General features: G+C 33.7%; 3 protein-coding genes across 4 annotated transcripts; 2 read left to right on the top strand and 1 right to left on the bottom strand.

Annotated features, from left to right (window-relative positions):
- The first annotated feature begins 248 nt into the window (after window positions 1-248).
- On the top strand, window positions 249-20457 carry LOC132702441 (pyruvate dehydrogenase (acetyl-transferring) kinase, mitochondrial). Of its 2 annotated transcripts, none has more exons than XM_060671060.1 (6): window positions 249-630; window positions 10721-11113; window positions 16625-16810; window positions 18264-18439; window positions 18525-18749; window positions 19598-20457. In XM_060671060.1, exons 1-6 carry the CDS (start codon window positions 528-530, stop codon window positions 19787-19789), a joined length of 1275 nt encoding a protein of 424 aa, XP_060527043.1. In that variant the 5' UTR covers window positions 249-527; the 3' UTR covers window positions 19790-20457. The 2 variants fall into 2 exon arrangements, with proteins under 2 accessions (XP_060527043.1, XP_060527034.1); XM_060671051.1 differs by having other exon boundaries at window positions 16610-16810.
- Window positions 20427-21912, bottom strand: LOC132702449 (dihydrofolate reductase). Its single transcript, XM_060671074.1, has 4 exons — window positions 21154-21912; window positions 20777-21062; window positions 20619-20728; window positions 20427-20560 (listed from the first exon to the last, which is right to left on the bottom strand). Exons 1-4 carry the CDS (start codon window positions 21234-21236, stop codon window positions 20488-20490), a joined length of 552 nt encoding a protein of 183 aa, XP_060527057.1. The 5' UTR covers window positions 21237-21912; the 3' UTR covers window positions 20427-20487.
- Window positions 21913-22241: 329 nt separating this feature from the next.
- LOC132698717 (T-complex protein 1 subunit gamma) lies at window positions 22242-27429 on the top strand. The gene is made up of 8 exons (XM_060664929.1): window positions 22242-22355; window positions 22418-22479; window positions 22598-22774; window positions 22830-23027; window positions 23167-23403; window positions 23458-23541; window positions 23598-23921; window positions 26789-27429. Exons 1-8 carry the CDS (start codon window positions 22319-22321, stop codon window positions 27314-27316), a joined length of 1647 nt encoding a protein of 548 aa, XP_060520912.1. The 5' UTR covers window positions 22242-22318; the 3' UTR covers window positions 27317-27429.
- Window positions 27430-27518: the final 89 nt, after the last annotated feature.

Genomic DNA, 27518 nt, shown 5'->3' with positions numbered 1-27518 from the left:
TGGTTATATTCTTCTTTTACGTGTTGGTCTATTACCAAAAGCGAAATCCCTCGACGGACGTCGGCAATGGGCGAATAACCATAGTTGTCTTGCTCAACTGTTTGCAAATACCAAAAAGAAGAAAAAGAACATTCTGTGGTTCCAGAGATTCCTTTTTTGTCGGGAAACGCTGGGTATATACTTCGCCAAAGAACTGAAATTAGAATTTCTTTTAATTTTGCACATAGCTTCCGTAATGTGATCTGTGGTAAAGTGAAAGAAATTCGCATATGATTCGCACTGCATCTTGTTTGCGAAGTGGTGTTGCGATATTTTCGTAATCTGTTAACTAGATAGGAGTGCGACGTTGGATGGTTCGATTATAAATTAACTTTATTCGACGGTGTGCGGTCGACGACCATGACGACAGTGTATCTATGAATTTTCATGGTTTACGTTGTTTCGGAGTTTGTTTCGCAAAGTTCAATATTATGATTTATAAAAGTTAATTATTTGTTATCACAGTCAGTGTTTGAAAAGGTGACAACATGCGGATAATATCGAAGCATTTCCAAAGCTTCGCCAAAATGCTGGATTTTTACTCGCAATTTAATCCGTCCCCCTTGTCCATCAAAAAGTTCATAGATTTTGGTAAGTTTTTGTGATGGCTTTTATTGTGTGAAAATTAGCAAGATTAATATTAGGTGATTTGAGGCTTTGGCATTTAGATTTTTTTTGGCTAATATATTGCGTCATTTAATCGATTGATCTTTGAGGGTGTAATTTTAATAATTTTTCCTTACGTATATGGTTTACGAATTGAAATGTAGTTTGAAGCCGAGATCCTACTTTAATTTTATTGTTATCATAATCACAGAGTTTGATTCCAGGTTTGATTATTATATCTTCAGTAATACCTAATTGAAATTTTTTTTGCATTTCGAGTTTGTATACTGAAAAATATAGGCAGGCATTTGCAACCGCACCGAATTTTTTGAATGTGAATTCGTTTTCGTATTTCTAAAGTATCCTGCATAATGAAAATTGGGAACATTTTATAGTCGTTTCGGATTATATTTAATAGATGTTTGAAAACGGCGTAAATAACAAAACAATATTTTTTGAATTTTCCGATTGCCAGAATCTGACTAACTCGGTCGTAGGCGGTCAGGTATACTGTCTCTGGTCAAAGTTCGGTTGGTGCAAAGTGCAACTCGACCACACAAATGGTGGACGGGTTTAGACCGAGATTTAGTCAAAAAAAAAACATCTGCTCCTTTCGGAAAAATTATGACTTGAAGAAAAAGTTGAGGGTCACAATTATTCCGATATTATTATGGAAAGAGAAACTTGCTAGTTGAAAATACAGAAAATATTGGGAAAGTACCGTGAAATTTTAGAAAATAGCGGGGAAACAGAGAGTAACATGCGGCAATATATCGCACTTTTTAAAAATTACACAAGTCCAAATTAATAGTAAAAATCTCGGTGAAAATATTAAAATGAGGTGCTAAAAAAAGCTGACCCAATAAATCTTAATTGGTTTTTCAGTTATATGTTATATGTAGGTATATTTTTTTCGATTTTTGTCGGGATTTTGTATTTTGTATGCACGAGATGATGCGATTTTATCGAAAATGTTTTTAACCTTGAAAGTTGATTAAATAATGAAAATTGCTTTTTCATTGTTTTGGTGAAAATTATATTAGCCATGCAGGGTACTACTACGGACTTGGGAGACAAAATTATTGTTAAATAATCATCGTAAAAACCGAGGTAAAAACCATCGGAAACATTTTTGGGTCAAAAAATGGCCAGAGCTCGGGTTAGAACGTCGTGATAATTCATCGTATAATGAAACATTTAAACGATCGAAAATTCCAAAATTGCTCTATTGAAGTTTTAGAGAAACATCTGGAAAGTAGTCTTGAATGAATTTGGCTCAAGCATAAGGTGCACGAGAAAGCAGAATCCTATAAAATAACATAAGTCCCTATGATTCTTGTTTGCACACGGAGATATGAGTCCTAAAGGACGCCACTGGAAATTCGTTCTTCTTGAACAACTTTAAAATACTTGACATAATTTCGTATTAAATACTAACATTAATATTTAATTTATTATTGGAATTTCCTTATCAAGCTAGACCAAATTCGACACTTTTAAAGGGGAAACAGATCTTGCTAAAGAAGATAGACAAAAAGTAATGTACATGTCTGAGCTTGATTTTCATAAAAAAATATGGCGGTAAAAACGAGGGTATCCGTTCCAACATTATGTGTTTTTCGAAAATGTGTATTTTACGAAAATCTTTTTTACAGAGCATCTTTTTACCCAAAATGTAATGGCTTGAATATCATATTATATATAAATAATCCAACTTGCTTCCTAGTTCTATATTTTTCTCCACTTTCACAAAACTATTAGTGTGCAGTTGTTTCTGGTATTATGGTAATATGCTATATTTTTGGAAAGGTAATTTCAAGCACTTTTCAATCATTTAAAAATATACAGGATGTACCATAGGAAACATCAATTTTTTGATTGATAACTAATAACATTTTGTTGTGTTAATTTTCATCTATATTCTATAGAAAGGGGAGTTTTCCTTTTTCGTTTAGCCCACTTCGTACAAATTCAAAAGAATTTTTTTTTCAATAATTTATTTAAAATATTGTTTTAGGTCTTCATCATACAGGGTGGTAATGGGTACGACTTAGTCTTCTAGTATCCTCTAAACTTTAAACTGTTCGGTCATGTCTTCCACCTCAAAACTGACCAAAAATATTTGCATTGGGGACTAATGTTATCAACCGGTCCCATTCTTACTTTGTCTGAGGTTTGCCGAGAAGGTTTTATGTCGCATTTTGAATAGGATTTGACTTTGGGCCAAGGTCGATCGCAAAATAAACAAAAAAATGATGCCACAAACCGAAATGATTTTAGAAAATTGCAAAACGATTCGATAAGAAGATGGGCAAATACGCGTGATAGGATGCAAATCTAAGCCAGTTAGTGCGTAGAAAATTCAAGTAACTTTGTTGTTTAGTATTATCACTTATTTTTCCATTAATAGTTTAGTAGGTTTAGTCAACTAACCAAAACCAAACAACAGTTGAAGACTAACCAATTTTATTAACTATTATTGATTTTTTTTAATGGTTTAAATTTTCACACAGCACTAAGATACGTTAATAGGTAAAAAAACTAGTTAGTTAGTGCATCATGTCAGAAAAATCCACCGGGTAGCAAGGCAATCGCATCACATATATCATTAGGATATCACTAGGATAAGCTTTTTTAACTACTCCAAGTTTATTAAGAGGTGTGAAGCCTTGTAGATATAGAGTTTTATTTAAGAAAATATTCATATCCGCATCGATTTCCTTGCAGAGATACAGCAAACAGCATTAAACAAAAAATTTTGGAATTTGTCACCATATGGTTAACATTAGAAAAATTTTGTAGAAACCGAGGTTTTAAATTCAATAAAAGACTTTCGCCCCCCGGTGCCCATTTTAGGAACTTGAAAATAGTTTCCAGCATTTTTATTTGGTCAATTTTTGTTTTCAAATTTCTAGGACCATCTGTTTCCTTAATACCATATTTCGCCGCTCTCACGCCAATGGTGGAAGTGATTCCAAGAAAAATGTAATCTAGTACGTAGGGTTGTCAAATTGACGGGTCAAAATACTATGAAATTTAAATTTAATTATTTATATTTAATTAAATGGAGTCGATATTATCGATGGATCGCTAATTATCGTATTCGGATATTCCTTAAAGCGGGTTATGGGTAAATTGGACATCACCAACTTATTCAAAGTTCAAAACTTGTATTTTTTCCTAAAAAAGTCGAAGAAAATATGATATTTATGCGGAAATATAACTTGAAATTCTATTCAATTATACAAAATCGGTTTTTCGGTGGATAACTAATAAAATTTAGTGTGTTCAACATAAGTCATTTAATTCTGCGGAAAAAAATGTTTTCATAGAAACGAAAAGCTTTCCGTAACAAAACAGTTCTGATACATTTTCATCAGGTTTAGCCAATCTCCTTTTGCAAGGGGAGTACACACGGTGCTCAGTTTTTCATCGACGGGAACGAACTTTTTAAAATGGACCAGTATATATGTATGACTTTCTATAATAGAGAAATAACGAGACATGTGTCAGAGTCTAGGGAAAGTCACTGTGAAAATGATTGTCCATAATCAGGTCGATAGGTTTACCTATAATTCGCAGGAAGGTTATTTATTTTTCAATTTGTTTATTATTTATCGAGAATGTTTCAAAACTTACTGTTCGTTAACCGAATCTATCAGCATACATAGTTAGGAAATAAATATGAAATACATAAATGATATAAAATAAAAACAAATACTTTCAAAAATTACGAAACTGTTTTTCTACTCCGCCATGTTAAACTTAGTTCGAGTTTAATTGCAATTGCGGGAAATTAAATCATTTGAGACGGCATCCGCTACAGCATTAAATGCGCAATAAAAAAAATGGAAAAAATTATTCCACCGTTTATCGTTTGTTGTTTATGACGTGTTTATTGACACTTTAGCAGGACTGCTTTATTTCTCGAAAAACATTTTAGAAATATATCGAATGTTGTTTTGTAACCAACGAGGTGACGCATGCGAGTAATTGTGATAAGTGGGAGAATCGATTATTATTTATTTTACTTTCATGTCCCGCATTTGTCGGGTGCAGCAAGCTTGAGTACACCAGGTAATTGCGGTGGTTATGTGTGTCTCAAAGTATATCGTCTTGGCTTTTAATGAACCTTCCCCCAAAAAGTAATTACGACCTTCATCCCTATGGGTAAACCAAACAACTAATGCCCTATTTATTGGACACGGACACAGAATCGAGTCAGGTAGATGTGGGCCACGTGCCGGCTAATACCCCTGGGATTGTTATTGTTAACCGTTCAAGACTTTTAGGGGTCTATCTTTAATTTTTCTGTTATGATGAGTCGAGATGCGTATGAATGTTTAACAAACCAGAATCTTTACAAGAAACCTGCCTAGTTATTATGAATTTAAATATATTGTTAACAGTGAATTGTTGAATAAAAGCAAAACAAAGTATACTATGACCAGAAATATTGTGTTTTTCCAACAGACGACGTGATTAACTTTGCCTACTGTTTATTACTCTAAAACCGCAGCCCCCTATAGAACACCCTGCCGAGCAGACCCTTACCCGTAACCATTCCAGGACCGTTCCAGGAATTTATTTACCTATACACTAACAAGCTTGATATAAGCATGTTTTCAATATTTTTCGCCGAGCAATTCTTGAAACAATTTATTACGTTCTATTTAATTACATTTCTACATAATATCATTATTAATATACATAATATAAAGTATCAGTCACTATCACCACTTTCATCACCTACTCACTAATCGTTCTCGTTAAATATTATCTTCTTTATAACTCGTTTTTAGCTATATTTTAGCTACCTTTTGAGGAATTACCAAATCATCTTAATCGGGTTAAATATACAATGATACGGGGGTAATCTCAAGATTTCATGTCCGTTGTTTTTTACACAAAAGACACAAAATACAAGAAGAAGAATGTTGTTAATCGACAGGCACATATGACAAAAATTATTATTTTCAAACTTACCTCTAAGATAAATAGAATACATGTACTTACCCTTACCCTTTGAATTATCCAGTGAAAACACCCTCGCAGGGTCAAAACTCGAGAATCAGGTACATAAATACATACTTACTGGAAGGATCACATTTAAATACCTTCGTAATATACATGAACATATTTCAATTTAGATTAAACTCTTAAGAACGATACATATCACCTAATGTTAAAATAAACGCTTCTACTTATTCGAAAATACCCGGCAGCATCAATGCATAATTAAATTTAAAACGCTTCATTTACGTTTCAATTAAAAATTTCAAGTTTCTACAAATATTCGTTACGGTCCATCTCAGGGAAGACCTGCTTAATGTAGAATAAGCATCTGTTGGGAAGGTCTGCGGTTAAGGTATTGTCAAATACTTAAAACGTCAAAGCAATAAATGCACAATATTTTTGGTCGTACAATAGTTATTTTCAAATCAGGTTGTTTCTAGAAAGGAAGCTAGAAGAAGATGAAATCAATATAATCGTTAGCCGTGCCATATTCCACAGAGTTATTTGTAAAGTGGGATTTAAATGGATAATGCAAGCCGCCTGCTACAAAAAGCACCAAAATATTTATTTTGAATCAAGTCACAAGGAACGTCAATTGTTCGAAGTGTTAAATTCATATACAAAAACCAGTTAAAAAACAATATAATACTTGAGTCGTCCTTGAGTTGAAATTGATCGATAATATCACGAACGAACCATGAATTAAATTTTAAAGAAACTAAAATTTTAACACAAGATAATAATTATCAAATATTGCCAATACAAATAAATAAAATAAAAAATAAATAAAAATGATTCATATTAATATTATAAGTCAGTTTAATAACATAATCTAAGTTAAAAATCAAATCAACTTTGTTGTAATAATAATTTAGTGTTGAAAATAAACAAATTAAACAAACTCTTAGCTACACAAACATAAATACCAACCCCAAAAACTTGTAACTAAATTTGAATGCCGGAGTTTTGGCTCATTTGCAAGCTTATCCGATCTCGCCGCATCAGTGCAGACAAACAATAGTTTAAACGATTCAGTATCATCGCATCGAAGTCTCAATTTTAAGCTATTAGAGAAAATTCATTTGTTTTGATACCAATCGGCTCTTTTGAATTAGTTTTCACGTGCGATTGAAACCTCACATCACTGTCCATGAGAAACTCTAAATTTGTTTTTCAGTTGGATTTTAAAAATTAACTTAAAAATAAACTTTTTCCTTAGCCTCGCTAAGTAGGGATGTGATTGGAAGAAATATGGTAAGAAAGTAACAGCGGGTGATTCCAAGGGATAACCACCATATTTCTCAAATCATTATAAAAGTTCCGTATTTTGGATTCAATATTCAACACGCAGCATTCACAGACGTTCAAGTTAGACACCACATAAGGCATTCATAAAATTGCTGTTTTAATTTAAGTAAGGTGAGGAGTTTTGCCTAAAAATGAATGGTTGCTATAGTAACGACCTAAGGTGGGAAAAAATAATTCCAGAGATGAGGAATGTATCATTGCCGTATGAGAATATAATGTAACAATATTAAAATTATTTATAAATAGTTCAATCAAGCAAACTTGACATACTTAGGGCAAGAAAATAAGTAAATTCGCCTGTGAAATATATCTTCGATTTGTTTACAACATATAGTTATTACTATAGATGTTGAGCCCTGCCTATACCGACAATACGGGAACTTATGAAGCATCTATGAAAAAATTTTTGAGGTCTATTCAACATGCGTCTGCGCGAGATTTAAATCTCGTTTTTGACCAATGACCTTGCGGCATTGCACAACAAACATAACCGCTGACGGACCGTCAGTAAATATGCTTAGATCTCGTTAAATCTTTTGGCAAAACGAGTTATGTGTGTGGAGATCGCTAGAGGCACGCGCGGAAAATTATTACTTTCTCTACCAAAATATCAATTTTGGTAAAGCCACAACTCACACACCTAATAGCTGTATGCTTTACATATACATAAACGGCACTTTCGGATTGAAACCTTTTCAAACTTCGCGGTATTGCTGCCTTTTTATCAGTCTTTGTATACATATCTAAAGCCTCCTTTTCGCTTTCAAAAAGTCTTTCTTCTCACAAATAATCAAAATCGAGGTTAAAAACTACCCTACGTGTAGGGGAGATTAACGTAAGCTTTTATTCGTTGAAGGTTTTTCAGGTCAAAAAACGATATCGCTATTGTTAAAAAAGAATGACTTGTTATATTATGGTTAATCTTTAACGAAATATTAGCAAGCTATTGTTAACGTATATTAAGTTAAATTTCTAATTTGCCAATGCCTATACAATATTATATTCTCTGTGCAGTCTATCGGTAAAAAACCCCAGCGATGGCCAGCACTGGCAACATTGTCTCAGTCAGTCAAGATTTGAGATCACGTTAAAAAGAAAACAATGCTATCTGCTTTCATTATGCATTTATGAATATATTAATAATTTAAATTTTAATATTTAATTCTCTTAGATATCTTGAGATGTCTGCGACCATCCAATTGCCAGTTTGTGTCACGAAAATGTATAATTGGTGCGGTTTACACTGTCCCGGGGACTGATATACATCATTATCCGTGAAAACCGCTCAAATTTATCACATAAAAAATAATTTCAACGTATTCGGCCACAGTGATTTCGAGGGATTGCGCGGCGATTACGCAGATTTGAGATTGTATTAGAGAAGAGTATTTATTAAAATTTATTATTATTTAAAAATAACGTAAAGTAAATAACATTAAATACTGGGGTGTCATAGTTGACAAAAATTTACAATATTCCACTTATAACCTGGTTGTTACGGCACGCAAGTTTACAAATACATCTATAAATAATATAATACAAAATTAGTTGAATGTTTTTTGCAGTACGCCAATGGCGGCCCATGGGATTTTTTTTAAAGGTATTCCCAAAAAAAATTTGCTTATCCAAAAACGGAGAAATATTAATTTCTTCAATTATTTGTTTGACAAATTTCAAGCATACACTGAAACAGATCATTCTGAATTTCTTTGCTTACTTGACACGGGACTTAAATTAAGTACTGAAAAGTAGTTTGGGGAAATATTTTATAAAATATTGTATACAAGAAATATAGTTGTATGTCACAATACATGATTTAAAGTAATAAATTTAGTACAAGTGCATGCGCAGATCGCATCTTGAAAAGAACGTTTTCAACGAAATTTCAACAAACTTTACCTTCGACTGAAGTGTTAACTATAATTTTCGAAGGACATGTCCTATGATTATGATTACTACGTCCAGTTTTCTAACTATGACGACGACTTCTACTTACTTACACATTAATAGACATGCAACCTTTGTAATCACTTCTGTTACACTCATATATTTTTTATTCATGGCGTGGGTATTTTTTTCTTGTAAAGCCGGTCACTCACACAGAGGGAAGACTGGAGACTTGAATGCACATGCCACGAGGAGCAGTTAAAACTCCTCGTGTGTGGCGAAGAATACGGAATGCACATTCAAGTCTGCTAAAATCAGAATTGTGGGTAGGGACAAGTCGCTGCACTCTGCGGTGTTGTTTCAGTAGCGTGCTAATTATTGTTATAAGTCAAACTTTTTATATTAAGAAAATAATTTATATTGATTAATATGGTTGATTTACGAAATATTGAATTATATCGAGAACACCCCTGTTTGTTTCGTGTTAAAAGCAAAGAATACAGCGACTGAAACAAAAAAAACAATGCCTACAAAAAATTAAAACAAGTTAATGTACATGCATCTAAAGATACGGTAGTAAAAAAATTAACACCCTACGTGGAAGCTGGCGAAAAGAGCACAAAAAAATGGTAAGGTCGCAAACTTCTGGTGCTGGCGAAGAGGATGTATATTACCTCTGTGATATTACAACTTACTATTCTTTCTACAAGACCAAGAAATACCTCGATCCTCAATATCAAATATGGAGGACATTCAGCTAATAAGCAAATATACGTTTTTGATTTAATCGTTTTATTATATTTAATTATACTTTAGGGTCGATTTAACCAACATTATTTATACCTTAACGTACAGTTAAGAAAAATCGTTACTATGGTTATAATAATTGTTGCTATGGTATTATTCGATAATTACCTTTAACTTTTGTTGGTGAATCCCGGTCCTTAAGATAATTAACCACTGTAGCCAGTTACTTTATCATGACCTCTTGCCACGGAACAGTTCCTTCTTCATTAAAATAGTTCGAATACAATTTCCGTACAGCTACAGCGTCACTGGTTGCATGTCTATAATGTCTCCGTTGTAATGCTGTAATGCTAAGTCCAAAGTGAATAGCAATATCTTCAGTATCTAGACATTCAGTTGGAACGTACCTACAGTGTCTTGTTTTTGAAGAAGAGGAGTAACCAACTTCAATAGCTCACCATAAGTTTCTACACCCTTAAGTAGTTATGCCAATCAGCAGGTTCAAGCCGCAATTCTTCTAGCAGATTAACATGAGAATATTCATTGCGCTTTTGTAGCCATTCTTTAACCCTTCGTGATCGACGAATTTTTTTCTTATTGTTGATAACATTTTCTTTTTTTATAACACAAATGCACGCCACAGTCATGTAGTATAGATCCTTCTTTGCCGACATAGCCATGAACACGCACAACTGACGCGAAAGACGTAGCGTGTGGAGGTAAACAGTAAACTTTTAACTTAGGACAAGCGTGCGCACGTTTAATTGTACATTCTTCCCTCTATGTGAGTGGCCGGCTTTAGAAAACAGTTTGCTTCTTCGTGAAAATTATCTAATTACAGTTGATTCCTTTTTGGATTAGTTATGTTTGAATCCATATTAAATGGAAAAGAAGTCTTATTTGTGCATATATGCCGAGTTCTTTTGGATCCTGAGGGGTTAGTTTTTATCTGCCTCAAATAAATAACAAAATTATGTAACAATTAAATAAGTCGCCGCTGAATGCAATTTCGAGTAATAAAAATAAAAGCAAATATAAACAAAAATTCAATGGATTCTCTTAACGTCGAAACTGGTGCCGAATCAAAAACGATGACTTACAAACCATTCAATTGCAGGATTGAATGCATCCGAAGAGAAATCGTACATATTTCTGCGCAAAGAATTGCCCGTTCGCCTCGCAAACATCATGAAGGAGATTGCCCTTTTGCCGGAGAACCTATTGCGCATGCCGTCGGTGATGGCGGTAAACGATTGGTACATGCGCAGCTTCCACGAAATTATAGAATTCGAGAAGAAGAACCCGTCGCCGGACACCCTCGAGCACTTTTGCAATGAGTTGGTAAAGATACGGAACCGCCATTCGGACGTGGTGGAGACGATGGCCCAGGGCGTGCTGGAACTGAAAGAATCCCACGATGTCGATGTTCATACGGAGCACAGCATACAATATTTCCTGGATAGGTTCTATATGTCCAGGATCTCGATCCGCATGTTAATTAACCAGCACAGTAAGTTGCCTGCCTTTTTTTTTCAGTTATTTGATATTTTTGGTTATTTAATTTTCTTCGTGGTGTGTGCTGCGGGATTGGCAGATAAGATACTATCAAATGATTAGATTGTCCATTTAACGTGGCCCGTTTTTTATGGGATGATACTTTTTCTCAGAATGTGGTCAAATTACCAAAAAACCTTATACAAGGTACAAAAGTTGTTTGGATTCATTTATACTCATATTACATTATTATATATACGGGGTGTTTGTATTTTCGCTTGCTTTCTGATTTTAAATTTTAAATTAAATAATTTTTGAATTATTTGCAAAGTTCTAGAAAAAATCTATGTGTCATGTCCTAAACATAAGTCTTAATGTTTGTTATATATTTGTTGGGCTTGATTTTCTTATAGAAGGTGTTCTACTGTAGTGGTTCGTGTTAATATAAATATAAAAACTTTCTGTTTATTGCTTTGTTATATGGAGGCTCCGACATCAGGTTTCTTTTCCCTTGTTAAAAATTTACTATTTTTCCTACTTCTATTCCTGTTTTAACGACGATTTGATTTGCTGCCGAGGAAGTCTTTAGGATATAGAAACGCATTTTACGTATGTTTAAGCCGTGGAATTTTTCATGTCGAGACCTATTTCTATAACACTGTTAACACTTCCTAGTATGTACATAGTAAATTGTGCCACTTATGTAAAAAGCAACTTTAATCTTTATATGCTCTCAAGAAACTCAGATATTCAGTACAATTTAGGACCGAATCTTAACATACAAATTCCTTTAAAAAAATTATAATAAATTACCTATCGAACTCAAGGAGATAGCTAGTCAAACAAAATTCAAATGCACCTTAAAAACAATTGCTACACCTCGCCTATTACAATTTTTAGAATTTTTTTTTCTTGTGACATCTTTTAATACGTATTCGTTGTTTGGTATTGTTATTATTATTATTATTATTATTATTATTATTATTATTAATTAATTAATTAATTATACTAACATAATTTTATATTGTTTATATTTGTATTATACTGGCAATATCCAACACTTGTAACTCATGTCTTATGGAAATAAAGCTATCTTTATCTAATATCATAAAAATGGATAAATACATCGTGGTCAGGAATTAACATTAAAAATTTAAATGAAAAAATTGTTAAGAGTATTTTTTTTTCAAATGGAAACATTCTATTTTTATCATTTTATTGTATTTCGCATGTAAAAAAAGGTGACTGTATGAGGTTGCTTATTAGAGAAATTTGTAGAAAATATTAGTAATAGAACGTTATTTCATTGTTAAAATGCTATGACGACGAACCATTCGTTTGGAAATCAAATTTTTGACAGCTTTATGGTTGTTTTAATACAAAAAAGTCTATAAACCGTCTTTCTAAAAAAATATTAAATAAGGGAGAAAATACTGATAGTAAACAAAGCATAATAAAAAGATAGTTGATTATTTGCAACATTTAGAAAAAAGTATACGAAAACATTTATAAACATTAATATTTGTAATAAAAAAAATTTGTTCAATTTTCTATTATTCGTTTAAAAAAGTATTTTCTTTCTTTGCCGGGGATGATTTATAAAATTTATTAAAAATTGTCAAACGATCGTAAATAGTAGCTGCAATTTCTTTAGTGCTCCATTTTTTCCTGCCATGTTTCGTTATTATTTTCTTGACCAATTAATAACATTTTTACAATTGAAAAACGTTTTATTGAAATATTAAACCTTACACAAAGTCCTATTTTTAAATGCTAAATATGATAAAATTATAAAAATGAGGAGTTACCATTTGAAAAAAATTGCTTGTAACGATTTTTTTTACTCAAATTTTTAAAATTTGTTATTGCCTACCCTGTATTTATTTATATTTGAAATATCAGCAAATACCGGATAGGCCGATAGATCACTTGTTCACGAAAATACACACCCTTTACATACAGTAATATAATAAGCTTAACTAACTGACCAAAACATGTCTAGAAAGGTCCTTAATACAGAGGGTATTTTATTTAAAATAAAAAAAAATGTCATTTGTTCGCAAAACTACCCCGTACATATAATACTATATTATTTTAAAAATATAAGTACATTCAAGCAACTTTTGTCTTTAAGTTTTTTACGGATTATGGGATAAAGTATAAAGAGCAGAACGTTAAATAGAGAAGTCCTAATGTTCCTTAAGACCAAATCTAAACCTAAAGCCAATTTCTACATGTATTTTTACCAGAAAAAAAAACACCAATTTTTTGATGATAAAAGTATCTCATAAAGTTATATTTAGACTTTTAAGAGTCATCCTTAGTGATTTCGACTGTATTTACATTTTTCATAGAGGTTAACCGTATAAGTTATGAAAAAAATGCATTGCGCCGATTTACGCTCAAATTCGGGGAAAAATAGCTGAAAATGTATCTACCAAATATACCTAATTTGGTAGACACCTTGCAAGATTTACATGACAAAATACAAATGGCATCGTGTCTACCGGGCTTACCGATTTTTAAACAAGACGTTTTACATTTGTTCTTTTTGAATAAATTCGAGTTGGATGTTCAGAGCGCCCTACGACGATTCTTTGTCATATTTCGCTTAACCTCCCATAAAGATTGATGATTGATTAATTCTAAAAAAACTGCTGCCGCGTCTTATCTCAAATAATTTGTTGTCAGTTGTAGTTTTATTTACGTGGCAAAGTCCTCGTTTAATCTCGTCTAAATCGACCATACAATATTGTTCATAGTTGACTTGCGTGTTGAAAATTAATAAAAGTAATCTACCAAACACTCGAGACAATTGGGTAACCAAAAAAGTGTGATCTGGTTAAAATTTGAACAAAAGATACTACAGTTATTTGATTTATCACGCTGTATAATATCAATTAGACAAAACCGATTAATAACACAGGTCTACAAAATTAAACTTTATGACATATGTTTTTATTTTGAAAACTGATTCTATATAATTTTGGTTGGCTGATTTCAAAAATTTTATGCATTTATTTGTATCACGTAACGTTTTTTTCAATTATTAAAGAAAAAAAACGATATTTCTAAAATAATTTATTTTTTTATTCTGTAAAAACGTGGAATCCTAGTTAAAAAAAAAGGAAAAAAAGAACTTTACTCAGACTTTTTTCAATGAAATCTTCGTCTTTTTGTCAGAAAGCTGAGTAGTCCGGATATTCGACTGTGTGTTTTTAAGAGCATATCCCTTTTTAACATCCAGCAGTAGTCCGTCATCATCGTTATCTCCAAGGTTTTCAGGAAAATAGTTCAAACTCATATTATAACATAGACGATGAAAGTGTGTTCTAACGATATGAAATTTTCTGGTTCTTTTGGGGCGGTAGGCATCGACGCATCTGGTCCAAGAGGAACAAGTCGAATAACAGAGTCGATGAAAATGTTGTAACATGTTTTGAACAATACTTTCGTAGTTTTCGTCCTTAGAGTTCCCAAGAAACTTATCAATTACTTATTTAAATTAAACCCAGGCGTTTTTCTTGACATTGGTCATTGTATTTTGAAAATTATTGTTTTTGTATAATGTTCTTATCGGCGGCCCAACAAAAATACCTTCTTTTATCTTGGCGTCAGATATTGCTAGAAATTTCTTGCACAAATATTTGAAATACTGTCCAATAAAGCATGGAAATTTTGTATAACCCCCCTGTTGTCCTAGGAGCATGCACGGCACTTTAAGGTCAACAAAAAGCATCCACTGATGTTTTTGGTAGTTTATTTTCTTCAAAAGAAGTCCTAAATTTTCATACGTTTTTTTTCAATGTACCGAATGTGCAACGGCAACCGATGCTAGTTCGTTACTAACAATTCGGATGCATCCTTTGGAAGGTGCAAATCTCTAAGTAAATCATTTAATTCGCTCTGGTTAAACACTTCGGGTTCTCTGAAATCTGGTGCGAAATCTGAGCCATCTGGGTCGGAATTAGATTTCTCTGATTCTGACTAGTTGTATCGGTACAGCTGATCCATGAGGAACTGGTCGAATAGCAGAGTCAAAAATCGGGATACATAATTTATTTCTTATTTTTTCTGTTTTTGAACATTACACGATCAAAAATAACAATGATCACTGTAATTCCTAGGCTCTGGCCATACCATGAACACCAAAGCTAGTATGTACATTAATAAAATAACATTTTAAACATATAGAGCGCTATAAAAAATGACGTGGTAGAGCAAAAATATGGCGGTTGTTTGGGAAAAGGGCTCCCAAAATTATACAAGTAAGCAAACAGCTTTCAAACATCAGAATCACTGTAAACCTGTGAAATCTTTTACTTACTCCCTACTTTAACATTGACCAGCCGTGCGCAAAGTGTCACTTTTAAAACGTCAACTTTATTAAACACTGTTGCTAGTCACTTAGAGCGTTTCTGATACGTTAGTCTCGGATAAGATGGTTTCGGTAGATTTAAAACACTGACTGTATTTTTAATTGTAAATTGGAATTGTGAATGTGAAATTACAATTTTTTATGATTATGTAATTATTTTTTCTGTTTAATTACTTTTTAATTTGGCGCGTCTTGAATTTTATCGGCCTGACGCGAAGGAGGCTTTGAAATGAAACATAAGAGTAAGTGTCAACAGGAATTGTCACATACTGCTACCAAAAAACAACTATCACAAACTACCAAAAACATCAGTGGGTGCTTTTTGGTGACCTTAAAGTGCCATGCATGCTCCTAGGACAATAGGGGGATTATACAAAATTTCCATGCTTTATTTGAGAGTGGGATAGTCGGGCAAGAGATAGACAAGCCTTACATCTGGTAGCAAAAATGTATTAAGGTATAATATAGTTGGCTCCAAAAACGTTTTATCGCCTCTTCTTACTTTCTTCTCCTCTCTAGACAAAAATGGACGGTGTTTCAAATATTTGTGCGAGAAATTTCCAGCAATATCTGACGCCAAGATAAAAGAAGGTATTTTTGTTGGGCCGCCGAGAAGAACATTATACAAAAACAATAATTTTCAAAACACAATGACCAATGTCAAGAAAAACCCCTGGGTTTAATTTAAATAAGTAATTGATAAGTTTCATGGGAACTCTAAGGACGAAAACTACGAAAGTATTGTTCAAAACATTTATATTTAACGACCGCCAATTTTATTACACGTAAAATACAATAATGATATGTCAAAAACGTACTGATCCAAAAGTGCGTTAAATTTCTAGTGAATTGACTATAGCAACAACTACTGTGTTTAATGTAGTTAAGAAATAAGGAGTATAAGGCATTTAATTAGAATATGTAAGTCGCGAAAAAGAAATACACTACGAGAAATAACTGCATGGTGGAATATAGAAACTGGGATGAATATTTCCAGAAAAAAAAACGAACGCATAAAATACGCAAATCGAACATCTGTCCATCTGTCGATTCTCCAATTCCGCCGCTGATTTTAATAACTAACTACTCTTAACGTGTTTCAATGTGTGAATAACCCCACTAATTGTAAGTAAGTTCATTTATTTTCAGCGTTACTGTTCGGCGGTCAACTGGAAAATGCGCCGGGTCCTAATAAGAGCAAGTACATTGGCTGTATAGACACCCAGTGCGACATCGTCAGCGTGATCAAAGACGCTTATGAAAATGCACGGTTCCTATGCGACCAGTATTATCTGGCATCGCCGGATTTGATAATAAAGCAGGCGCATCACAATGGTAGGTAAAGCGTCGGGTGGAGCCTTCGAACAGCAGTATTTTTTAAAACAGAACATTGTTCTGAAAACCGAAAGGGATAGAACTAGATTTGGTTTAAAACGATAATGAGAATTTTCGGTATTAATTAATGTTACAAAATAAGTAAAAACTACAATAAGTTTCAAAATTTCGTGATAGACCTAAATGATTAGTTTTATAAACTTCACGGGGGATTTGAATTTTTTAGGTAGCCAAACAAACTAATAAATTTCACATTATATCACGTAAGCATCCAAAATTCGCGTTCATCACGCTGCTATTAAATTTTTTTTATTGTGCATGTAGCGGAAAAGTATTTAAGGTTAAAAAAATTAAGCGTTTGCTTCAGAAAGGAATTTAAAGGAAATAAACTGCAAATATCTTACGCAGACCTATATCCAATATTGCTTTAATATAAGGCGAGAAGTTATTCTAGATTTTTTCTAATTTGCTCTTTGGGCGTATAATTGTTATTTTAAACTTTACTTTTATTATATTTTAACAATTTCATTACAAATGTGCCAATTACTAAGTATATAGTCCAATAATTATCTAATTATAACTATTGATTTTTAACTAACTACGTTCGAATCTGCAAGGTATTAATATTATAACCTAAAAGCTTTTTATAGGATGTGTCAATTTTTGATGGTTGTACGAAATACCTCCCTTATTTATAAAGCTAGCGTGTAGCAGCTTTCGTGACCCGAAGCTCTTTTTTATTAAATGAAAAGCGGCACAAACCAAAATGCTATCTTAGAGTTTTAGATATAGGGTGATTTTGAAAAGGTGGCTTAGACCCCATTTGTAGTTCGGTTAGTTTTGGTTAGATGGTTATGCGTAAATTTATTGTAAAGATTAAAATTGGGCTGGATAAGGTTTTTTACGGAGTGGCGTAGCCAGTTTTCTTGTGAAACTCCCAAATTTTGATATAGAAACTCACTATGTTTTTTTAAAATTATTTATTTATTAATTATTAAAGAGGTATTTCAAATATAATAGGATTTAATGGTGAACAAACACAAGATATATAGATACATACTTTGTATTTGAAGTAGCTCTTATGCGTTGTATATTTTGGAATAGCTAATAACAAGTGTAATAAAATTATTGAAAGACATACAGGAATTTCCATTAAAAAAAAATGCTTTTAATTTGTATATCAAAATTTGAGTTTCAGAATAAAACTTGCAACGCATATTCCAAATCCAAAGGGTGTCTAAAGATGCTACCTTTTCAAAATCACCCAGTATGTAAAAATTTAATATGGTTGTGACATTTATGCATTACTAAAATTTGGGTGTGTGTTGTGTGAATTTTTTTTAAACCGGATACCAAAAGCCTTTTATTTTCACGAAATATTCAGTTTGGAAACGATGGTGGGAGTATTTCATAAGGAAGAAGGTAATTTGAGCTGGGATCGATATTATTTCAGATTTAGAAAAGGAGCAATATATCAATATCGTCTACGTACCCTCTCACCTCTATCACATGCTGTTCGAATTATTCAAGAATTCAATGAGAGCGGTAATGGAGTATCACAGTTCTGCTGATCAGCATCCGCCCATTACCGTGACAGTATCTAAGGGAAAGGAGGACATATGCCTGAAGGTAATATAAGGCGTGAAAATGTTTTTTTTTAGCAGACTTTGGTACGTTTGTAGTTGGCCTTTTCCAATTGTTGCCATCATTACAGATGTCTGACCAAGGTGGTGGCATAGGAAGGTCGACTACCGATCATTTGTTCAAATATATGTACTCGACAGCGCCACAACCCAGCAAGTCTGACGCACATACCGTGCCGCTGGCTGGATACGGTTATGGGCTGCCCATATCCCGCCTTTACGCTCGGTATTTCCACGGGGACCTGGTGCTACTCTCGTGCGAGGGTTACGGCACTGACGCAGTCATCTACATGAAGGTGAGCATATGGTTTAACCTTTTTTCAGTCTGTTGAATGAAAAAATAACATGTCATGTAATTTACAAAGAAAAAGAAAAGCGTTGGCAATCGACGAATTAGTTACATATTGATATTTATAGAAAGTGGTCCCGAGCATGATGATGTTGTGTAAGTCCCTGGCAATAAATTTACCAGCTGATGCGCGAATATAGAAAATTAAATTTGTTGAAAGAACTTTGAACCTGATATATTTATACACACGTTTCGTTCAATTTGGGTGATTTTGAAACATCACGTTTGCATTAAATTAGGTCTACAAAACTTGTAACTTGGCTAACACAAAAAAAATATTTCAACACAAATATTTTTGCTGTTGGGAACATTATTATTTGTTCTCTATATTTTGAGTTTTCAGTGTTTCATAAAAACATTTTTTTTTTATCTATATTTGTAGCTCGATATTTTATCCTAACGGTTTTGACCCAATGTTTGTATAAAAAAATTTGACTTTATTTTGAACAAGGAATCACGCCCTTAAATTTTTAACATATGTTTTGAAACACACTGTATGCCTGTAAATCTGAAGGACTATCTATCTATCTGTTAATATAAATGCTTTTTTTTTTCAGCGAAAATGCATAAATTTGTAATCTATCACATTACTTAGCCATTTTAATTTGCTAATTGTTAAAAACAAATTTTATACTTATAGTTGTTAATAATCAAAATTGCTAATTTATTTGCGCAGCATTGAAGTTTTCCGTTTCAATGCTGCGTCGAATTATGCATGTGACGCCACTACATTTGTGACTGGCCCCACAGACGTCCAACTAAAAGAGACCCCATTAGTCATTCGTAAAATTACAGGCATTGTCCAACGAAGCCAACGAGTTATTGCCAATATTCAACAAAACTACATCAAAATTCTATCGGACGGCCATACCAATGGGTGATTGGTCTAACCAAGCCACGCATATCGGCGACCGGCAGATCAGCGTGAACCTACGCAAGCACCAGCTTCCTCAGTCGTGTGAACAATCGTTGACGAGGGCCCTTTAATATTTACTCTTCCTCTGGACAGGGATGGTTCGAAAGTGATATGGTTTGTACCAGTGGAGCAAAGCGCGAAAATAATTTAAGTAAAATACTTCAGTTTGTTATTTTTTATATTGTTGACACACATATAATTGTTGCCCAGATGGTTGAACGATTTTTCTCTTAGTTCAATTAAGCAATAAAGATTCACAGCAATAGAGCTTGGCAATCCGTTTATGGAGTTAAGTGACTAATGAGAATTGAATATTTATATCCCATGATCCTCTTGTAACCTGTTTTTCAATAAAGTAAATAGGACTATTTATGTTTTTAATAAGAAAATTCTTAGCAAGGAAAGGTGAATTTTGACAAGCTATAACTGGAAAAACATAACGTTTTTAAATTTTTGTTGCATGACTTATTACCATTATTTTGTCACCTTGCATCTTTCCTCCAAGTCTCCGAACACTTTGTATATTGGATTTGTAGGCTACACATATTTTTTTTACATTGATACCATCATCAACCTTTAGACATTTTTACAAAGGGGCAGAATTATGTTTCAACTGTATAGGACACAACATAGGTAATAAGGGTAAAAATAAACCCCTGTAAATAGATATTATTTGAAATGTATGTAGATATATTTTTATTTTACATTGTCGCAAATAAACATTAAATAAGCGAAGAAATTGTATTACTTGAACAAAACCCCACATGTATCACCTTTCGTACACCTTATATGTGTACTGGATCCCATTTTCTTCTTGAATTTCCGAAGGCACTGCAGGATCACTGAAAAAAATCAAGAGGTAATGAAAGTTGTATATGATGAATGGTAATAACAACACACCTGACTTCTTTTAAATCATCAGGAATGGGAGGTAAAAATGTGTCGCAATCAAAATCTTTAAAAATTTTTGTTAAATACAGCCTGTAAAAGTTCTTTGATTCTAAAGCTTCCTAAAAAGATTTTCTAACTCATATGTGAAGAATAAGCACTATACTTACCCTGTAAATTGAAGAGCCTCCTATCACCCAGACCTCTTCATATTTATCTGAAAACCTGTCACATTCCAATTCTTCAAGAGCTTTATCCAACGAGCTGAATGCGTAAGTGTCCGTAAATTGCTTTAAATCGGGATTTGAACGAGACAATACGAAATTAATCCTATTGGATAAAGGTTTGTATTTAAGAGGAATGCAATCCCATGTACGCCTACCCATTATAACTATGTTTTTTTTGTGTTTTTCTTTGGTTGAGGACGTCATTTTACTGAAGTAAGACATCTCCTTTCTAAAAAACACGAAAGCAGTTCATTACTTTATAGGAACTTTTTAATAAACAAAAGAATGAAAACTCATCACGGACGGATAAAGGAACTTACTTCAGACGCCATGGTAAGTCGCCGTCTTTGCCGATTCCCAAATTTTCGCAAGCGGCCGCTATTAGTTTCAGTTGCACCGGCATTTTGAAGGAAATAACAGAGGAATTAATATATCACTAGAAAACCCGGTAGGTGTAAACCCAAATTTGAGGTTATGACAATTTGTTATTTATGACTGCAAATAATCTCAACCAACACAAATAATATAAATTTGAAATCTATGATGGAAAACAGCTCCAACGAGAATATACGTAATACATAGTGAACTACTTCGGAAACTTGAGTTCTTATGAATTTTTTTATTACTATTTTTTATGACCACAACTACATAAGGTCATTCGGCCAGCTTACAACAACAGGTATCTGTAATCCAAAATTCCTAAAGGATGCCCTCATAAATAAAGCTGGAAAGCTGCATCATCCTCTAGGTGTGTTAATATATACAAAATGACGACCGATTCATCTAACGGCTCCAGCAATTATCTCATACGAGCTTATCAATCCCATCTGGCCTGGATATCAGCGTGAATACAGGAAATCCAGAAACCGAGCAATACACCATAGAAAATCATAGACATTCTCACATAACAAGAACTAATTCACAAAATTATAGGCACTACGCCTCTAACAATTCAATTAAAAGGCGAAACAAATTTTTTAGCCGATTTCGAATCTTTTTGGAACCGGGCTGAAACAAATATCTGTAATGTGCAATTGTGCCCTCGCGTCCCCTTATTAATTGCTTAATTTAAGGAGAGGATGAAATATTCTTTCTGAGTATAGGGGTCACTTCAAATTCGGCAAACCAAAAGTGGGGATAGTAACCGCAATGCGGAAACAGGTTTCAAGCGTTATTTGAATAGAAAGTTAATACAGATTAGCTTTTTGTTGCTGTTTTTTGATTTCGTGAAATACAAATTGGTCTTACAGAAGAACATTGTACCTAATTTTCAATTAAATTTCAATCCTTGAATTGAAAGATGTCGTACGTCACACAATAACCTTTGTGATCAGCCGTACCGTCGAAAGCAAATGTTTATTCTTTAACCACGGCATTACCAAATCCTGTACTATTCTATATCCCATAAATTTATTTCCATGCTGTCATATGCCGTAAAGGTGGTGACAAGGGAAGAAGTATTTTGATTCAAAAAGTTTGTTAACCATGTACGGAGGCGGCCGCGCACCCATTTTGGTGTTAAGTAAGAAAACCAGAATATTTTTCGTCAATTTTTTAAGATAAATGTGCAATTTTTCCTTTTAGGCCAAAACACAAAACGCGAATCAGGCAGGAAAGTTCAGGTGGAGAACATAAATGCGGGAAAAGTGAGTAAAAAAAGCACGTGTTTATTTTATTCTTTCTGGAATTTTTTTTTTATTAATTTCTATACACTGTGTAAACTTGGAGGTTATTATTTTATTTCTGGTAACACCCTTATTTCAGCAAATCGCTGATGTAATCCGTACCTGCCTGGGGCCTCAGGCAATGCTAAAAATGCTGATGGACCCGATGGGAGGAATCGTCATGACGAATGACGGTAATGCGATCTTGCGAGAGATCACAGTGCAGCATCCAGCAGCCAAAAGTATGATTGAGATTGCTCGTACCCAGGATGAAGAAGTTAGACATTCCCCTTTAATTTTTTTATCCAATTTTAAAGTCTTTTTTTAATCAGGTTGGTGATGGTACAACGTCAGTGATTGTATTAGCAGGTGAAATGTTGGCAGCTGCCGAACAATTTCTTGAACAACAGATACATCCTACAATAATAATTCGGCAGTACCGGCAAGCCCTTGAAGACATTATTACATTGTTGGAAGGTCCACTTAGTCTTGCCATTGACAGAAATGATAAGACAGCCTTGGCTAATGTTGTTAGTAATGTGTTTTCATCAAATGTCAACAAATCTAACTAACCAAGAATTTTCATGATGTGAATTTTTAACATTTATTGGTTTATGATTAAAGTAAACTAATGTCTTTTAAATTTATTTCATAAATTGAAATGTGCAGGTACAAGGATGTATTGGAACCAAGTTTATTGGCAAATGGTCTGATTTGGCGGTCAATATTGCTTTGGATGCTGTGACAACAGTTTTTGTTGACGAGAATGGTAGAACTGAGGTAGATATTAAGAGATATGCAAAAGTGGAAAAAATCCCAGGGGGTTCTATTGAGGACTCTGAAATCTTGAAAGGTGTTATGCTTAACAAAGATGTAACACATCCCAAAATGAGACGCTATATAGAGGTAAATGTTATAGTAGGTGCTATAAGTCATGGGCCTCTAATTGTATATTTTCAGAATCCCAGAATAATTCTTTTGGATTGCGCACTTGAATACAAAAAAGGTGAATCTCAGACCAATGTAGAGATCACTAATCAAGGTGTAAGTTAAAAATAAGTTACTGATTTTTTCTTATTTTTCATGTCTTCTAATTTTAGGACTTCACTAGAATGCTTGAGATTGAAGAGGAACATGTGAGAAAACAATGTGAGGAGATTATTGCTCTCAAGCCAGATGTAGTGTTTACAGAAAAAGGAGTGTCTGACTTGGCCCAACATTTCCTACTCAAGGCGGGCATCAGCGCTATCCGAAGGGTCCGCAAGTCAGACAATAACAGGATTGCCCGAGCTTGTGGGGCGACTATTGTTAACAGAAGCGACGAGTTGCAGGAGTCCGATGTTGGGACGGGTGCGGGACTGTTTGAGATTAAGAAGCTGGGAGATGAATACTTCTGTTACATCACCAAGTGTAAAAATCCCAAGGTGAGATGCCCATTTAATAACAAGTTCCAAAAAAAAACTGCTTTGATAATGAAAAAAAGGATAATCCTGGGAAGTTAATGGGCTAGTTAAAGAAAATGGTATTCACTTCCATGAAGTTTTTAGATGGATATTCTAATAAAAAGCAAATATCCAGCAAACACATATGCAACAGATATGTTGGAATTCTGATATTACATCTGTGATCTAAAATTTATATGCATGTTTTTGTCTTGTGTTTTGGGCGATCCAATGTCTTTGGTAGACCTAAAACATTTATGGTATTTGAGTGTTTGTTGTTGCTCATGTAACTTAGCGAATCTATTTATGCTGTCTTGCAAAAATGTCTCCAAAATTGTGCATCGCATTTATAAACAGACATTTCTGTATTAAACACTCCATCTGCTTGTGCCTAAATAAACTCGTGACTAAACTATGGTTTATAAAGCTTGTTGTATAATATACTATTTTTCTACTGTGAAATATAAATTCATTTAAATACATTTCACAAAAAAAGTGTTCTTTAAGCGGTATATATTTTGTAGAGCCTGTAGAAACATAAAAACAATGTGTTCTTTCATTTCAAAATTGCACTAACACTTTTGATTTTACCTTCCGCAATGCTGGATGACACCTATAAATCTATGAATTCTGTCAAGAATTCTCTAGTAACGTGCCGAATATCAGTCTAGTAAATAATCTAAAATACCACAGACTAATAATAATAATAATAATTTGTGGGTGTGATACAGTGGATGTGGTGTGATACATGGATGGAATACAGTTCCAATTCAATTAAAAGATCCTTTAACTTCTTTTTAAATGTGGTCTCACTGGCAACGGCCTTAACGTTATTTTCAATACTTAAAGTAAAATAACAGACAGTCATAAAGTCCATAGACAGTCGTCAACATATTGTTTGATCTGAATACCATCTACGGCTTTCTCTAAAATCCATCTTCTCAATTGTTCTGAATACTTATTTCTGAACAGTAAATATTTTTTCAATTAGACTGTTACTACCCCAAAAAATTATACCTAAATCAAGAAAAATATGTAATATCCAAGCTGGTTTATATTATAAACCTGTGACGTGCGCGTGAGGGTGTTTCTACCTGTGTGTATGTGGACTACTACTCTCCAATGAAAAGAAGTTCTAAAATAGGATTTTCCTTATGTTTTTCGAGATAACGCCATAAACCGCGCGAAATAATAACGTCTTTGTATGGCGGGCTATTTTTTAAGGAGATGAAATAGGCACTTATCAGTTAGAATATTAACGGAATAATGTATGAAAAGCACGATATTGGTTCAATTGATGTTACGAATTATAAGTTTATTTATAATAATAATATAATTAAACTATAATAATAACAATATTATGATTTAACTGCAGAAAAGGTTAATCGAGATCGGTCTCCCGGTATAGAAAAACAGGAAATTACGGGACGGTGCCTGTTTCGAACATTCTCGCTGCACAAGCCGTCAAGATGTGTATTTACAGGCATTATTTTTACATCATTATTTTGCATCATATTACAACAAGACAAAAAGACTTAAACAATTTGCAAAATACACGCGCAAGTAGCCAAACTGTACATAATAGGTTAAGAAGTCATTTGCGCCATATATTGAAAATGGATTCATCTTAATCCATTATAATGCAAGACCACACGTGGCAAAAATACCGAGAAGGGGTGGGATTAGGGTGTTTTAAATTGGCTTATTGTCCGGATATGAACCCTATAGAGCAAGTCTGCAACACCTACTACTAAAGCTAAAAATGAGATATGTTGTTCCAAAGAATCTTCAAGAACTTAAAGATGCTATAGGAAGACTAATTAACTTAATACCAAACCCTATGACAAGAGTAATTCGAGTCAGACGAGGGAATCCATAGTATTGTATTATTTTATTTAAAAAAATTTTTTTTGTGTTTCACTTTTCACTATAATTAATATGTTATTGTTTTATGTAGTTTATTTGTCTATTATTCCTTAGAAATTTATCAGGCTGTTCAAAAATTAAATTGGCGGAAACCATTTAATGTTTATACAATCTCCATGAACCGAAATTGCCTTGGCTTGAAAAAATATATTAACTCATACTTTTTTTTGCACACAAACTTATATCGTGATCTTAATGAATATTAATGAATCAGGTGTGATATTCGATATAGGGAAACTGGAAATGAAAGGGGAAGGCCTGTTTTTGGAAGTTGCCGTTTGTGTTTAGAAACATTACAACTAAGACATATTACAGCAAGACAACTGCAAAATGGCTTAAACAAGCCAAACCAAGCCAAGTTGTAGCTCATAGGTTAAGAGAAAATGGAATATGAGCAAGAGTGGCAGTGACAGAGCCTTATCTCACCAGAACACAGCATGTATATGTAAATTGAACCAATAGCGACGGGGCTCATGTTAAGCTTCTGCATGTATCCGAGTTTACTGAGACGGTGATCTATAAAAGGGCAGCACAGAATTAGTGGTAATGAATGGTCACTGCTGACATGTAAGAGATGTGATCATCTACTATTGAAGTTAAAAATGTGAAAATGTTGTTCTAAGGAATAGTTGACGAATGGGATATTCTTGATGATTTTTATATATTCAAATTATGTCATTGCCAAACCATAGAGAGCCGTCATTAGAGCCACAGAAGGAAATACATGTTATTAAATGGTTATCCTATTTTATTTAAAAAATAAATTTTGTTTTTGTTTTTTGAAATAAAATATTTATTTACTGAGTATGATGTTTCAAATGATAATTTATTTTAATATATGTATATTGGTATTTTAGAATTTTTTGGAGAACGCTTTTTGAATAGTTGTTTTGGGTTCAAATGAACTAGCAATTTCTTTTCAGGCGTGCACGATCATATTGAGAGGTGCCAGCAAAGACATCTTAAATGAGATGGAGCGCAACTTGCAGGACGCCCTGCAGGTGGCTCGAAATATTGTGTTGCTGCCTCGTCTCGTGCCGGGTGGCGGGGCTATAGAAATGGCGGTCGCGCAGCGTTTGTTACAGAAGGCTACGCACGGACCCTACAGGGCGTTAGCCCACGCACTGGAAATTATCCCACGCACTCTGGCCCAAAACTGCGGAGCCAATACGATCAAAACTTTGACCGCATTGAGGGCAAAACACGCTAACCATTCAGATGCGAAGGCGCCCTGCACTTGGGGTATCGACGGGGAGACGGGCGAATTGGTCGAGCAGAAGGAAAAGGGACTATGGGAACCATTGGCGGTTAAATTGCAGACGTACAAGACAGCTATCGAAACAGCGATTCTGTTACTGCGCATCGACGATATCGTTTCGGGATCAAAGAAGAAAGATAACGAGCCGTCGAAGCCGAGTCAAGTCGCGGAGCAAACGGAATCGAAGGATTAAGTTCCACACTGAGATTCTCCAAACTTTGAAAGCTATTTTTCATTAGTTTTTTGTATTCTTTAATATGATCACCCAGTATGTTTAACACATTAATCAGTAAATGACTCGCTTTTTTTCTATTTTTTATTTAATAATTAAGGTTATATTGACGAAAGCCACTCACACTTAACCTATCACTAAATACAATCTACACATTTGAAAA

This window comes from Cylas formicarius, unplaced genomic scaffold, assembly GCF_029955315.1.
Source record: "Cylas formicarius isolate icCylForm1 unplaced genomic scaffold, icCylForm1.1 PGA_scaffold_10__41_contigs__length_53128322, whole genome shotgun sequence".
NCBI classification, from domain to species: Eukaryota; Metazoa; Arthropoda; class Insecta; order Coleoptera; family Brentidae; genus Cylas; species Cylas formicarius.
The sequence above is the reverse complement of the archived record's forward strand: the minus strand, read 5'-3'. Positions and strand labels throughout refer to the sequence as shown.